The sequence below is a fragment of the Acipenser ruthenus genome, chromosome 9 (assembly GCF_902713425.1).
Source record: "Acipenser ruthenus chromosome 9, fAciRut3.2 maternal haplotype, whole genome shotgun sequence".
In the NCBI taxonomy this organism is placed as follows: Eukaryota; Metazoa; Chordata; class Actinopteri; order Acipenseriformes; family Acipenseridae; genus Acipenser; species Acipenser ruthenus.
In genome coordinates, this window is record NC_081197.1 from 11,413,707 (window position 1) to 11,429,963 (window position 16,257).

Sequence of the window (16,257 nt, forward strand, 5' to 3'; positions counted from 1 at the left end):
GGGCATTGATACGTGCATTGTGTAATTGCGTCTGTCATCAAGGTCAACCCTGCTTTATCAAAAGCAGTGTGAAATCACCTACCCAACACCAGGTCCTGACCCGGGTAGGTTCCAACCTGGGTAGAGCATGCCAGTGTGAAAGGGGCTTAAGTTGAAAGGTCAGAACTCTCCTACACAAATGTCCTGTCTCATGTTGTTGCCTACCTCGCATTCAAAGGTTACATCTCCATTTATTTTTAGTTTCTTTTTTGTATTTTTTTTTTTTCCTCACAGCTTTGGCAGGAGAATCGTCCAGACTACTTAAACATCAAGCTGTACCTCAGTCGTACAGATGGGATACAGGTATGGAGCCCATTTGGATGACTCAGAAATGATGAGAAAGCCAGTTACAGACGAGGGAAACAACATAAAGTCAGGTTGAAACATAATTGAGTTTCCATTCTTTCAGTTATTCTTGCCAAATTGTGCAGGACTCTAAGGGAAGTCTTTAAAAACAGTGTTTGCCTTTCATACCGTTTTTTATTTATATTATAAATACTGTATACTTATAAACCATACCTTTCTAGATATAAAAATACACCTGTAACAGCACAGTCAGGCAATCAGTCTTCTACAGTAATGTTAGTGTCGAGTTGCCTGAGTAACTGCTGTTAGAGTGGTTTAACTGGTCCAGATTATTCACTTGATTTCAAGGAGGTATCTGGTTTTAGTGTGTGTCTATGTAACTATAAGAGCCTGCCTTTCCCATCTGTTCAGTGCATACAGCAGAGGGGAAGAGACTGTCTAGCTACAATAGGTTAAATACTAACCAGGCATATGCTATTAGTGTAATAGAGCCATTGAAATGCTGACTCTGGAGAACGAAAATAAGTCCTGTGCTTAGCAGTCGTTTATCAAACCACAAATAGCTAGTTAAGATATAATCTAGAATAAAACCTTGTGTTTTCCCTCTGACCAGAAAAACTCATTTTTATGTGGATTGAAAAAAAAAAGACTTGCAGGCAGGTGGTGAATGTGGTACAGGATATTGAAACAGAGAAATGCAATGGGCACAGTACTGTTCATCCTGGGAGGAGTTCTCTGTAACTGGACTTTGTCTACAAATTGATTTGTACTCGTGTCTCATTGTAGTTGAGATAATGGCGAACTCTCAAGGTTAGGCTGTCGTGCTAACAACAGCTATTAAGAACATGTCCCCTTTTCAGTTCAATTCCATGGTACACAATGTAGCCTCTGCAGGAACGACTTTGCAGTCTCTTATCATCCTCCTGTTGGTCACGCTGATAGTAGTTCTTTAAAACCAATACATTTGAGGCAGGTCAAGTTTTGCGCAGGGTCATAGTCACAACTCACACTGGAACAAGGTCATTCTAGAAGAGGGTTTCTCTTTGTACGAAGCAAATAGTGACACATTTCAAAATCATTTAGGCAAATCTTGAACTGGTACAAACAGATGGAAATTGGGCCCCTTGTCTTCAATATGTGGTATAAAACAGTATGACTCTCAAGTCAAGTTCAATTATAAGTTCCATGAATCTTTAGTCATACTCACTTACTTTGTAAGTAAGAGGCCTCAAAACAACACCTAGAAGAGAGTAGTTGGATCCTAAGCTTTTAGTAAATATAGGCAATGCTACCAACATGTTTGTTTTTTTTGCTGTAGAATCTCATTGGTGACAGGTATCGGGCACTGAACTCGAGGCTTATCATAGGAAGACCTCGATGGAAACTTCTTTTTGAAGAAATCTCAAAGTGCAATAGACAGTAAGTAGAGACACTGTCAAAGTATAGAGTGTTTTTTTTGTTTTTTTTAAATCAGTCATGTTGATTTATATATGGTCTGCTGTGCATTATGAGAAAATATTTCATTTAGGTGGTTATGTGACATCATATATATGAAATGGCACAGAACCCCCGAGATTAAATGTTTCCTCGAAACGCACTGCAAACCATATGTTGTATTTTTTTATATTGCATGGATTTAAAAAATATGATCAAGTATGTTGTTGTTCAGTACTACTCCCAACAGAACATACCTTTCCGGGATCATACTCACTGCTGTCTCTTTTCTTAATGCATAAATCACAATAACAAGTGTTGAATTCAGAATAGTATTGTAGCAATCTTTAAAAAGATGCCACCTACCAGATATATAAAGAGAAGCCAAGGCACGTAGCTGAAGGAAATGTAGCTCTTCGTGAAGCAGAAATCCCCAGCCTATACAGTCTGTACAGAACCTCTGGGGAAGGCCCTGACCCTTGAAAGCAATGCTGTTAATAAGAGGAAACAGCAATGCAAGGAGAGAGTCCGCTTTCAAACAGCGGGCTGCTACACAGAGTGTCAGGTTCATACTTGCTGCCGGCTTTTTTTGCTACACAGCAAATTAAATTTGCTAGGTGTGTGTCAAGCTCAGACATGGGTATTTATTCTGGAGTTATGTGCTCTGCCATCTCAGTTAGATAAGATTTTACCAGAGCCAAGTCAGATTTTGGTTTTCTTGGATGTGTTTATATTTTCTTGTTGACTAATTAAACTTTTTCAATCATCTGTGTTGGGTGGGTGTTGAAAATGGGACATTGTAGCTACTATCCATGCAATTACTGTTGTCCATGTAATTACCATTTATCAGTGTGCAGGACCTCTGCTCTGTTATATATATATATATATATATATATATATATATATATATATATATATATATATATATATATATATATATAATGTTTGTATGATTTTTTCCATTATAGGTAATAATTTGTTTTATTTTAATTTACAGGAAAAATGTTGGTGTATTTTGCTGTGGGCCAAAAAAAATCTCCAAGACCTTACACAAACTCAGTAACAGCACCAGCTCCTCTGGGACAACATTTGAATACAACAAAGAGTCATTCAGCTGAACATGCCTTAACACTAGAAGGACCGGAGATATACTCATACCTGGAAGCCCCGCAGCAGACTTCTGACGGCTGTATTCAAAACACTGTAAATAGTATAACGAAAGGAGAAACAGTCGGATGTAATTAGGTTTTTTTATTGAGTACATTACATAAACATCTGAACAACCGAAGCATATTATATATATATATATATATATATATATATATATATATATATATATATATATATATATATATATATATATATAATATGAAAGTTTATTTTACAAATCAAAACAAGAAAATGTAAATAAACATCTGAACAGACATCAGTTTACAACATACATATTTATAAAACTGAAACGATAGCAATACATTTTTAACTTTTCAACAGCAATCGGTTTATTATCAGATGAGCAAAAGCAACTGAACGACGTAGATAAATAAACTTAGAAGAAAACATTTTACAGAAGGTTATAAAAAGTCAAATTTTCTTTTTCTTTTTTTTTTGACAAAATGGTTTTCCTTTACCTTGAGTCTAAGGCTGTTCACAATCAATACAGATAATGCGTTTCTCCACGCCACCCTTCTTCACAGGGCACAGCTGCTCGAAGTTTTATTTTTATTGCACTTGCCAACCTGGCATTGGCATCTCTTGCAAAAGAGGTTGCCAGCTTCAGCTGTGGGTACACGCTTGGTAGTCTCCCTCTGTTCCAAATGCTTCTTGTGAAGTTCCTGTGCTAAAATATATTCTCTCCTTGGTAAAGTCATGATGCTAATTGACTGACCAAAACTGGCAAGCAGGTGCCTGTCAGTCATTCACTCAGGCAGAGAGTAGAGACTAATCTGATTACAACTAAACACATTGCAGACTGTTAAATAAAAATAATAAAGTAGAATACCGTTCTGTATAATCACAATATAATTGTTTTCTGTGTGGCCATCAGTGTGACTGCTCTCGGGGCTTTTAGTTATAATGTAATATATCTCCTTTATTTCTGCACTCCCACGTTTCATGCTTTGTGAGAATATTTAATACATACGGACAGAAAGGTACACGAACACACAGCCCCATATGTGTTACACCACTGGTGAAAATTACATTTTAAAACCAAAAAACTCCAAAATGACTGCTGCGGGGCTTCTAGTGTTAATGTAACTGAAGTGCAATTAGTACGTGGACTGGGAAACAAGAAAGATCAGCCTTATCTTTCATGCCACAGAAAAATAAATCTGGTTCTTGGAGGGAGAAGAAATAGTAGGACCATTGTAAATGAACATCTGCTAATGTGGGTGCACATTGAAATTCAACTGGCATGTATTTAAACTTTTTTAGTATTCACTGTATGCAAAATGTTTTAAATACCTATGCAAAATGTTTAGATTTTTTTTTACATGTGCATTTTATTTATTAAATTTGAAATCTGACAGAAGGATTGGTGTATCATGTACGCATTATAATAAAGCTTTTGATATGGACACACATTTTATAATACAAAAAGGTTATCTTGAATTGTAATTTTTTTCTGATGCCAAGTACAGTATGATCTGCAGCAAACCTCTTTATTCTTTCATTTACTAACTGACTTTTATATTCCATGAGTGAAAAAAACAATCACATTTTACCTTGCAGGGCTTTCAATATAGCTGGATTAAAAACAGCTAACTTTGTATTAAAACCATTTGTTTTTACTAAAATCAATGACATGTTGCATATTTCATGTGTGTGGGTGGTTATTTTTCCAGGGAGAAATGTCCAGTTTTAGTTTTGCACTTTTCAAAAATGGTGCTACTAGATGAGTGATAATGTGACACTTAAGCATAAATCAATTAAGGATTTATTTTTTCTACTAAATGTGTAAAACACTCATTGTGTGATACAAAAGGCTTGGAATGATTTTAATACACAAATGTCATAATGATGCACTAAAAGGAAGTAAAATACATCCTTGTATAGGAATATCTAGTTTAGTAATGTTTTATTAGTTTTGGTTTTTAACCATAGAAGTAATGTGTGTCATTCACTCATAATACATGAGGCTATATAATGCAAGTGAATATACTGTATCAGTATATACATTTTTGTATTAGCTATCAATGGGGAAATACATTTCAGGAAGAAGAAAAACAGCCTGGAGGCCTTGATCATACCAGTTAAATATGTACTAAGAGAAATTAGCTTTAAATCATCTGGAAACTTCTCTGGAAAGGTATCTAAAAGCCAGTAGAACACATTAAAAGCCTTTATTAAGGTTTCATCTACTAGAGTGATCCCAAAGGTCCTGCTGTTGCGGAAATAGCCAAACCTAACCTTCCATAGTCGCGATATATCATCCCAATCTGGTATCCCGCCAAGTCAGTTGAACGCCCCGAGCTATATAGAATAAATGCCATGTACAGCACTTGAAAGGTTACTGTGATGTATTACAGTACATACAGGGAAATTAAGTACTTTGTTAACACTTTATCTTTCCTTCTTGGTGTCATTGCAGATCCAGGTAAGTAGAGCTCCCTCTGCTGCCTTGCTTTTGCGGTGCACTCTCCATTGTTGCACTCTGAACAGCTGCTCATTGATTTGGTGGCAGCTGTTCTCTGCTGTTGCGGTGGGTATGTTTTTGCAGAGCATGTTCTGAGCTGATCTACTGCTATTGCATCTGATTCACTGGGGCTCCTTTATTCAGTATGGGGAATATTTATAGTTACATAACCATTGTAAATGTACCCAAACCTCCCATGGGTTTCTCTCCGGTTATTATTTTCAGTGGATTTTTTAGGTGCACCCCCTATAGCCAATCATATTGGTTCACATGTCACTGTAAACAACAGAAGCCAACCAAATACAAAGGCCTGTAGCCATGGAAATGGCTCTCAATCGAAAAACAAACGGTAACAAAAAATATATATATATTAACATTAAGTGCTTGAAAATTTAAGAGGGGCGAGGCATATTATTGCTTTTGTACCACGAGAGTGTAAATCAATACAAAAATCACAGCATATTTCTCAGTTTAATAAACGTTTTTTTTCAATACTTACATTTACGTAACAATCAAGGAATGCAGTTAGAGATGGGCAAGTCATAAGTGATCAGACTTTTACTGAAACCTGGATGAAAAACTGTCAAAGTAGTTCTGTCATAAACACCATAGTACCCTGTTGTTTTAAAATAAAATACAAATAAAGTAAAATAAATAAAAAATACAATTGGATTTTAAAAAATGACAGGATTCAAATGTAATTCCTTGTAAACAAAAACATAATTTCTTATTGAAATCCAATGAAGTAATAATCTATTCATGATGCGTTCCATTTCATCCAAACTTACACTGATATTGTAGTGTACATTTATTAGATCATTACTGGATCACATTTTAAAAAAAAAAACAAAAAAACAGCAATACAATATTAGCTATGCCAGGTCACGTTTACTTATGCATGCAAATCTGTTTTATGAACTGTTGTAGCGATGTTGTGCCCACACTCCACACAAATGCACTGTCACATTTGCAATTTGCTACCCGTGGTCCACAAACACATTCGTGAGAGGCTGCAGCATGTCTCACAGCAGACTTGCCCGTCCTTATCTAGACTCCTGTTTTCAGTCACAGTGTAGTTTGGTAATTGAGGTTCTGGCTCTCATCACTGTCGTGGAGCAGAGGCTGTCTCTCTTCATAAGAGGACCTTCTCCTCTTCCTCTTGCGACAGGTCAGCACGACTGACAAGACCAAGATGGCCGCCACCAATGCCCCGAGTATCCCAGCTGCTAGCAGCCACTGCCAGATCTGCCGTGCTTGATCCAGGTATGGTGCCAAAAACTCCTCCAGGAACCTTTGTCCTGGAAAAACAAATACTGGTTTACTGTGCTTGTTAACATTTTGGTTATTGTTTTTACATTTAGGAAGTCAGTTTGCCCACAGTGGAAAATAAACACATTTAGTATGACTGTCGCTTTAGATCTACTTGAATTTCAGGGACAAACTGACCAAATAATACTATAAAATACAGACTACTATACCAGTCTCAACTCATTGTTTGCACTGAAGGGACTGGCATAATAGGCAGCTCTCATTTCTTTCTTTTTTTTCTATTTATTAGGATGTAACTCCAACAAGTACAAACTACTATCACCAGGGCTTACCTGATAAAAACCAGCATTGCATTGAATTTTTCTGTGTTGTTCATTTTTTTAAATTTGGTTTAGTAGTTTTAGGGACACTATTTAATGAATATGCAGTACTGTGACAAAACCACAGCTTTCGACTATCGTTGTGAAGTACAACACCACCTGCTGTTACACTGAAAAACACTATGACCCGAGCTACTTCAGCTCAACATGACTTAAAAATGTTTTTTGTGCCTTTTAACTAGGGATGCAGCTAGCTCTTTGTGATACAAAACACCCTACCATATATTGTAGTCAACAGGGACTTTCATATAAAATTAAATTAGGATACTGAGGGCTCACCTGGCTCCAACAAATAAGCATAATCATATCCCAGCTCCCGCGACGAAAGGAAGAAATCACCGTTCCTGTACAGCGGAATAAACGGGACCATGTGATAGCCATGGTTGTGTCCGATTGGTGCGTTAGCTGCAGGGTAGGCCGCTCCCACAGGCTGGTGTCTCCTCAGCCACTGCTCAAAGATGCTATAGGTTGAATGTTAGAATGGAATGGTATTTACGTGCACAGCACACAGATTAAAACACGCTACTGACAGGCATTATGGCTCCACTTCCCAGTGTAATGGGTAAAAAAAATGAATGGGTGGGTTAAACATGATTGAAACACAGTCCCTGGGGGTCACCATTATAACATGAAGAACAAATGTCCCACCGACTCTTTCTACATAGGTAGCAAATTATTTACAGTGCCAATGGACTTCTGAAATCGCGTGCATATTTTTGAAGAGGGGACTACCATCTATTCTGGGTTACCATTTTGTATCCACTGTAGCTTTAGATGATTTTATTCTGTCAACATATTTAAAAAAAAAAAAAAAAAGTATACCATTCCACTTTTGTAGAACTTATTTAACAGTATGCAAAAAAAGAAGAGAAATGATAATACGTATAAAATGTATTTATCTAATTATATAGCATTTATACTCACATGTTTAAAACAAAAACAAAAAACCCCACAAAAGAGCATCTCGGCTTATTGTTGTGTGAAAGCTTAACGAGTTCCCTGTGTGAAAACACTTTTCTTTATGATCTACCCCCATTTCAGTAAGATATTACATTGCCAGAGGGCTTGTTATTAGGATTCTGCAATCTATTATTCAGACACACTTTATTTTTGTGCTTATCTAGACCCCAGCCAGTGTTTTTATTTCACATGCTCCAGCCCACAAGTTGTTCTTCACTAAAAGCATTCAAAGATGTGTGGGCGATTTAGAGTTCTTGTGAGAGAGAAAAAAAAAAAGAAAAGCTCACAAGGAACTCTACTTTTCGTCACCACCCACATACAGCATTATGTATGTTTTCAAGATCCTTTTTTCTGGTTTTAAATCTTTTTTTTCACACAATACAACTCTATTTAATAATTGCCATGGCAAGATTACGCGTCATAATCCACTGTCCAGCAATCATCCCTGTGTTCTATTTATAACACACTGAACGGGAGACTGGCAGTCAGCTAACAAAATAATTCAAGTTCCTAATAACCCATTCAGTCATTATTATTTCATGCAATATGGTACAGAGAGGTAGGCAGAGGATTGTGATAACCAATGCATTGTTCAAGTTCATCCCACACATGTTCAATTGGCCAGGCAGTGTGTATTTTGTTTACAGTATAATAGTTAAGGTTCTCCACATCATGTTTGAATAAGAAATAACTGGGATTAATTTTATGTAAATGGAGCCTGCCTCTAACTATATGAAGGAAGACAACCAAATGATTTCCTACAGTTGAAGAAGCAGAAATGTTTAACATGGAAACAAAGTCCCTTGAACTATGCAAATTGGCATTTTTCAAGGTCAAATACATTACAATTTCATGATTTCAAAACCTGACACACTTTGATGTTTTAATAACAAGATTGGGAAAGTCTGCTTTTGGCTGCTGAGTGCATTCCATGTCGAGTTAAAATTAGGGCACTGAATAATTTGAATTCCTTTGATCGGCTGGCAGATATTAAATAATTGTTGTGGTGGGGGAAATGCATGATAAGATGAATAAATTGGCTTTCTGAATATAAAAATACGAACAAACAAAATAAATAAATAAAAAGAGAAACCAAACAGTCATAGACTTCACTACAGCATAAAGTGTAGTAGCTAAGTGTATAAAATAAATATCCCTTCCCTTAATTAGCTTCAGTATCTTTTTCATTGCAACCCTTTTTATTTCTACCAATGGAATAGCTATAAAGGTGAAACACTATGGAGCAGCCATCCCCTTTAAGTTGGATCCAGGCATCAACCAAACAGTTGTTTGCTTAAGCATTAATGGCTAGATAATGTCTGGTCACCATGGAGCTTATCAATGCTTATTTTTATTTAGTCCAATTAAATTACCCCTGATTTTTGTCCTCCAAATCCCATGAAGAAGCCAATTGCCTCTTTACACCCAGGAAGCCATGAGCGGCGATCTAGCAGCCTCTAGAGGACAAAGGCCAGACCTTCATTTGTCTGCTTGAGCTCACCAGGCACCTGACCAGTAGGGTCTGCTGCGAACCTACGCTCCCCTGACTGTATGACTCACCCTCACACCACAGCTGTGCCTTCACGCACTATCATACACCGAACAACTGTTTTTGTGTATGAAGACATTTATTAAATGTGTTTTTAGGTTTTATTTTGGTCTGGATGTCTTTGGCTGCTTGACATTTATGGCACCATTTAAATCAGGTTTTAGGATTCTAAAGTCCTGTTAGAGGACATCTACCTGTGGGATAATGACTGCTCCTGATTGGCTGAGACTATCCATGAGGCTTATAATAAAGCTTTTAACAACAATGGGGAAACCACGTGGCTGTCTATCGGTGGGAATTATATGGAAAACGTCATAAGTATTAAAGAAGCTCAGTAGAATAATCTTCTAGTTCATAATTCTTGGAACTTTTCAAGCACCATTGGAATATCATTCACCCCATGTGCAGCGTTTGTAGAGCCACAGCTATTTACAGAGGTTACATTATCCATACCCACCTGTCGACGAACACATGATGAAGCACAAAGATCGGGTCGTTAGCCGATCCTTGGACTTGAGACATGGAGCCATTCATGAAGATGTGAAGCGAGTTGTGTAAGGTGCTCCGTGCTCTGTTGGCCATGCCATCAGAAGGATCTGCAAAACCTGGTCAGAATGTCAGCCGCATTAGAATAGCAAAGTGGCACAAGGTCAGATTACAGAGATTGTCCTACTTGAAGAAATGATGGCAATTGAAAATAATTTGTTTATCACACATGCAGCAAAGTAAACTGCATAATAGAAAATGGTAATGGTGATCTTTTCTACTTATAGATTCTGCTTTGCTCTATCACAATGCAGCAGAATAAGTAAATCACCAGAGATGTTTCGATAACCAATCATATTCAATTAATAGCATCAGTGAAACATAACAATATTGCTATCATGAAAAGCCTTCTGTAAATCACAGAACAGACGTATGTGAGAAGTATGAACTTATAATAACTTTTAAAGTTGTTTAATTTATATTTTAAATGTTTTTTGGGTTGGTTATTTAACCTTGATTAGCCACGTTATAGTTTTACCGATCCCAGAGACTACCACTAATCTTGGACTACCTTTGTTATTGTAACATGGGCTGGTCCAGGATTAGTGCTAATTGGGGACTGTGAATGGAGCGAAGAATTATGACATGAGGGTTAGTTCCTGTTAACTTAATTAAGCCAATGTAGCCTGACAAAACTATTAAAAACAAACCAAAATGACACGGATATGACTGGGGGTAACAGTCATTAAATGAAATACCAGGTATCTAAAATATATCCATCCCCACATTTAAATTTAACAACTTAGAATAAACTGATAAAAACATACTTCTTTCAAAGGATATTGGCATAGAAAGGGTAAGAAATGTAACAGTATGAGAGATATTTTACCTTCCAAGGTGTTCCTGAAGCTCATGTTTGCAAACTTATCCATGGGTTCAGTTTCATACTCTGTCAGACTCAAACAGAATTCCACCTCCGCAGATGTAGGCAGCCTGGGTGTTCTGATCCTGTCATGGTTGCCTGGGTTACGCAGAATGGGCCCTTCACCAGTCCCGTTACATAAAGTCTCTAACCTGTTGTACTCCTCGGATTTTGTGCAAATTACCTGCAGAAAGAACACTCAAAAGTTATGTTATCTTCTATAGTTCAGATATAACCATTAAGAAATACTCCCCTCACCCCCCAGTTCTAATGGTCCAGTCTTCTTGGCCTGAGGCCTTGTTTGCTATCTGTACTGTAGCTTATGTTGTTTGCTTCCTCCTCCTAAACTCCAACACTTCGTTATCAGCAGATTTTATGGCCCTAGGCATTTTAACATGGCTGAGGTAGACCAAGACCCACAGCCCTCAGACTAGGACAAAACATTCAGTTATTGTATGTTCTCAGGGTTTCTGTGCTCACCCACTTGAGATGAGACTACGCTTTCAATCACACCTCTCCTGGAGCGTTGGTGGGATTGAGATCTGTTTCTCTAAAAGGTCCTGTTCTACAAATGTTTTATTATGAATTATTGATACATGTGTTTGAGATAGTAAATCAATAAACACTTGTTTCCCCTCTAGTGTTTTGTCCCACTCCTGGTACTAGTGAAAGTAATATTTTTCATAATTCAGTACTGGGTGTTTATTTGGTGGTAGTGTTTGTTATCCCTTTTCCACATTTCGATGATAACTTATTATAATTTCACATAGTTTTTTTTTTTATTATTACATTATTCAGTTTCTTAAAAGGTATAATCACTCCTTTTCCAAATAAAATGGCATAGTTTCCATGCTACCTAAAGGCAAACACTAAAAACACAGTTTAAAAACATTACCACCTTCTATTTATAGTGAGATGATTTTATGTGTGCCACGCCTCTCTAGGAATGGTAAAAGCTCCAAGGTACAAATACGGATAGTGTGGTCAGAAATCGACTGGTGCCTGATAAGAGAAGACAGCTGACAGACGTCCATTAATAATGCACAATAATCCAAACGCTGAAGACAGGCAGGGGGTAACTGGCATCATACTGAATGGTGTGTAGAAGATACACAAGGTGGTACTGAGGGTATGGCCACTTCCCATTGTTAACAACTCATATTCATGCATGGACAACAACAACTATTACATTTAGAAAAAAATAGATTTAATGAAATTTAAATCTAATTTCTTCATCTTTAAAGCTAAATTAAAATATGCATCAGTATCCTAATTCAACAGCCAGATTGCTAGTCGCCAATAAGCAAATTCCGGATGAGCCCAAGCAACTGCTTTACAAGTAAAGCAACAGTTTGTAGTCCCTTCATCACTGAAAACTTTCACAAAAAAATAAAAGAACAATGCCATTGAGTTAAAATAGCAACTGTAATACATTGGTTAATTAAAGATACATCAACAATAGGCCACCATTGAAACTTGGTAATTTTCAGATGACTTATACCCTGACCGTCTAATGCTATTTCCACATTGGCACTTTAGAGGGGTACTGAGTGCGCACTGAAGCAAGACGTGCAACCTGTTTTGTTCACACTAACTAATCCACTTCCTGGGGTAGTTTCGAGTCTGTATTAATTACAAGCAGAATAATTTTACCCTGCGTTAACATGTGCAAACAAAGTAAGCCACGTTTGATTGTGCACGTGTCATGCATGTAAAAATGTGCTTTACATGTGCACATATCAAAGAACTGCACTTCAGTCAACTCCAGCTGTTGTCTGTCTACACTCAAGAAAGAATAAGATGCATACAATCTCCAATTAGTTTCTAGTGTGAACAGAACAGGGAGCAAAGCTGTATTATCTACTACAAAACTTGACTACCAGATTCAACAACTGGATTCATTTTTCACAGGTTTGGAAATGGTAAAAGCCTCAGGTCCATTGTGAGAGGTAGTATGTGGTGCCAACAGACAACAGTTTTATACCTGGACAGTCCTCTTTAAAAGTAGTTTGTAAAGGAAAGTGATGGCAAGCATGATTTGATTTATTTGGAGAATATAATAATGGCATGAAAAATATAACACATTCTCTTCTCTGTTGCAAGATTCAATGGGTTCTTTCTCCTTATTACACTGACATACCAAATAGCATTTCAGCTTTAAAATAGCACATTGAGTACATTGCTTAAAATGAAGGTTAGTTCAGTACCATTATTGGCAAACCACTATTGTAACTTTATAAATAACCTGCAACTATTTTTTCTTGGATTGGCTTCTGTAAAGAAATATTTAATATCATGTTGTCTTATATTGATCCCAGTTTATAGATCCTTGTTTTATTAGTTTTGGAAGAATGGTTGTTTATTGAAAAAAACGGGGAAAAAATAGTCTTCAGTAACTGTATGCTTCAATAAAGAACTCCCAGGTACTTATTATCTAAGTATAATCAATGAGCCTTAGTGTACATTTTTTTTAATCTTTATCACATTAATCCAGAATTCCACCGTTTATAATGTGTTTTTGTAACAGACACCAGACATTAAGTTCTGGGCCAAATAAAATATATGGGTTTCAGCACTATGGTAATATATTAACTGATAATTCAAATGCAGTTTGGTTAGCACCACACAGTAAAAGTAATGACATATTTCCTCCTGTGACATGAAAGCAGTCTGTAAACCTCGATCACATCTTGTTCCAATATCAATTTGGAGCTGTCAACAGTCCCTTCTACAATGTACAATCTAATCTGCAACTTGTATGTATTACATTGTTGTATAATTGCCATTTATTACTTCATCAAGCTCCAATATTTCCCTGACTGGCAATAAGCCATTTGAATAACAGAATCTGAACTTCCAAATAAAACTAGCACTGAAAAACAAATTATATACATAAGGCACATAGGCATTTTTGTATTATTTATTTTGCATTGCTTACCATATTTTAAAAATGAACTAAATTCCATTCATCCAAATCTATCAGTACGACGACATCTTTTTTTTTACCCCTCTTTGTTAAAATTGTGTTTTGCTTCCCTGGGCTACAGATTACATAATAACCTCCTGCTGCTGCATATATAGCAGGGCATGACTATGTTTTCCCACATGGTAACAGAATGGACAGAGTACTTTTAAGGGGGAGAAAGCTTGTGTTTCAGCAGATGACATAACCTTTAAGGAATGTAAACAAACTGGAACGTAAACAAACTCAAAGGCTGCTTCCAATGAAGCCCTGCACAAAAGGGTAAGAATATAAGAAATCTACAAAAACAGACGCCAACTAATCATTAGATTACGATTGGATTTGTATCTATACATTGTTATTGTTGTTGTATTATTTTTCTACTGCATAATTAAAACATATATATTGCATAACATGGGTAAGGGTTTAATGATGTGATGTATACCTGCCAAGAAGAGAAGAATGAAGCTGGACTGAGAATATTGGGGTTGGTGGGATGACGACCTCCCAGATACTCATCAGTGCATACATCACAGTCCTGCGCGTCTCTCCAGTCCCAATAAGGAACAGTGAAGTTCTGGTCTCCCGTCAACTTTCGTATACCTTGCTCCCAGAGCAGCAGAAACACTCGGTGCCAAGGCAAAAACGCTGGGGCTTCGTGGGCGAAATCGATATCCCTCCATACATTATTGGACCCACCAAGCAAAGTGTCCCTAGACGCGTAGTAGTGCATCCACACAAACAGGTCATAAACACTGATGTTTCTAAACATTGGGGTGGACCCGTTGTTCATTTGTATGTAGGTGCCAGTAGCTATTACATAATCTGTACTGACAGTATTCTTAGCCAAATTCAGGTACGCTATGAATTTATTTTTTTCAGCTGTGGTTAGGTGGAAAATACTCCTTCGAATGGACTCTCTTCTCTCGTCGCAGTTGGGTCCAAAGAAGCCGAACTTGCAATCACCGCAGTTGTAGCCCATAAAGTTGCCAACGCACTGACAAGTCCTGTTGTAAAACACCAAGGGCCACTTCTCTCTGTCATCGACATTAGAGTGTGGGAACTGGGGCCCGTCCGCGGCATCTGTGACAGAAACATCTTGGCAAGAGCCTCTTCTAGAGCTCTCCCCGCAAACAGATGCGTCCCCATCCCAAACTGGACAGCACTCTTTGCTTAGGAGGGCTTCGGCTGTAGCACACGCTCTTGGGAACTGTTGGTAAGAAGAGCGGAAAATAGCTAAAAAGCCAATAAACTTTAAAAGAAACATTGCTTGAGATAGAGGACCAACTTAAACTGTCACTTCAAGTCCTACAATCAAAAAGAAATGCTTAAAAAGTTAACTCTCAAGTTATGCATACACCCTCCTTATTCCATCACGTGTTTGGGATTAAAAAAAATCACGGTCCTGTTTTCTCAGATTTGTAGCAAAACCAAGACTTTGTTCCTGCAGCGCCAAGTTACTTAATTTATGTTATGCATTTAGCAGAGTATTTCCTCTCAACAAACTGTACTGTGTGTGTAGAATAGAACATATTTTTTTCATTCAAAGTGTGTTGATGTGATTATATATTATTTTAGTGCTGTTAATAAACTACAACACGTTTATTGCTCTTGCAAACAATAGCAGCCAACGTCTTCTCAATTGAATTAAATAAGCACGGCTAGTAATTGGATAAACTATTATTTATTTATTTATTTTTAAACGAATTGGATTAATTATTCAACGTAAAGCAGTATTATTCAAGCAACACTGATTGCATGTATAGTCTTTGGTGTTTACTAATCAATGGAGAATTTAAACGCAGTTTAGGAAAGTCACTTTTACAACAACAACAAAAAAGGGATTTTAAAAAACGGATTAATCTGGCACGTTTGATTCTGCTAATTGAAACATAGCTAAAATTCATAATATCATTAATTAAAGGAAATCTATCTTCCTGTAAAAGCCTAGCTTTATCGCTTCATTAGTAAAACTATACATTCTTTGTTATCTTTAACATTTCCGCATGTACACAGTACATTACACATGTCAAACAGTATTTGATTTCCTATCTACGGTTAATAACTAAATCAAAATACTACAAGTAGGAAAAAACAGTTTAAAATATCTTTGTATAGTAATTGATTTTAAACAAACTGAATTTTTAGGGTAAATTAATGTGTTCTGAGCAGAACAAAAACTGCAGTGTTATGCATAGATCATGAATGAGATCTTTGAATTATAAAAGAACAGAACGTCATACGGTCTGAATGGCCCTGTGCTTAGCGTACCTCTGCCAGTGCTTGGATACTCAGAATCATAAGCCTATCACATGA

General features: G+C 36.9%; 2 protein-coding genes across 7 annotated transcripts in view; one reads left to right on the forward strand and one right to left on the reverse strand.

Moving 5' to 3' along the window:
• The window catches only part of LOC117406632 (NADPH oxidase 4-like), a 37,638-nt gene extending 34,571 nt beyond the window's left edge, over positions 1 to 3,067 (forward strand). For all 5 annotated transcript variants that reach the window (XM_059031134.1, XM_059031135.1, XM_059031136.1 and 2 more), the window contains 3 exons: positions 274 to 342; positions 1,664 to 1,764; positions 2,777 to 3,067. In XM_059031134.1, the coding sequence (XP_058887117.1) occupies positions 274 to 342; positions 1,664 to 1,764; positions 2,777 to 2,897 (291 nt within the window). In that variant the 3' untranslated portion in view covers positions 2,898 to 3,067. The remainder of the gene's footprint in view (positions 1 to 273; positions 343 to 1,663; positions 1,765 to 2,776) is intronic.
• Positions 3,068 to 5,865: 2,798 nt separating this feature from the next.
• LOC117406512 (tyrosinase-like) lies at positions 5,866 to 15,575 on the reverse strand. 2 transcript variants are annotated; one of them, XM_034923466.2, is made up of 5 exons: positions 14,387 to 15,574; positions 10,947 to 11,163; positions 10,029 to 10,176; positions 7,342 to 7,523; positions 5,866 to 6,711 (listed from the first exon to the last, which is right to left on the reverse strand). In XM_034923466.2, the coding sequence occupies exons 1-5, from the start codon at positions 15,206 to 15,208 to the stop codon at positions 6,479 to 6,481; spliced, it is 1,602 nt and encodes a 533-aa protein (XP_034779357.1). In that variant the 5' UTR covers positions 15,209 to 15,574; the 3' UTR covers positions 5,866 to 6,478. The 2 variants fall into 2 exon arrangements, with proteins under 2 accessions (XP_034779357.1, XP_058887122.1); XM_059031139.1 differs by lacking the exon at positions 7,342 to 7,523 and having other exon boundaries at positions 14,387 to 15,575.
• Positions 15,576 to 16,257: the final 682 nt, after the last annotated feature.

Excerpts from the sequence above, each read along its gene's own strand:
- LOC117406512 (XM_034923466.2), bottom strand. The coding sequence starts at position 15,208 with ATGTTTCTTTTAAAGTTTATTGGCTTTTTAGCTATTTTCCGCTCTTCT. Across the intron at positions 11,164-14,386 it reads CATTCTTCTCTTCTTGGCAG|GTAATTTGCACAAAATCCGA; the intron begins GTATACATCACA and ends TTCTTTCTGCAG. Across the intron at positions 6,712-7,341 it reads TGCTTATTTGTTGGAGCCAG|GACAAAGGTTCCTGGAGGAG; the intron begins GTGAGCCCTCAG and ends TTGTTTTTCCAG.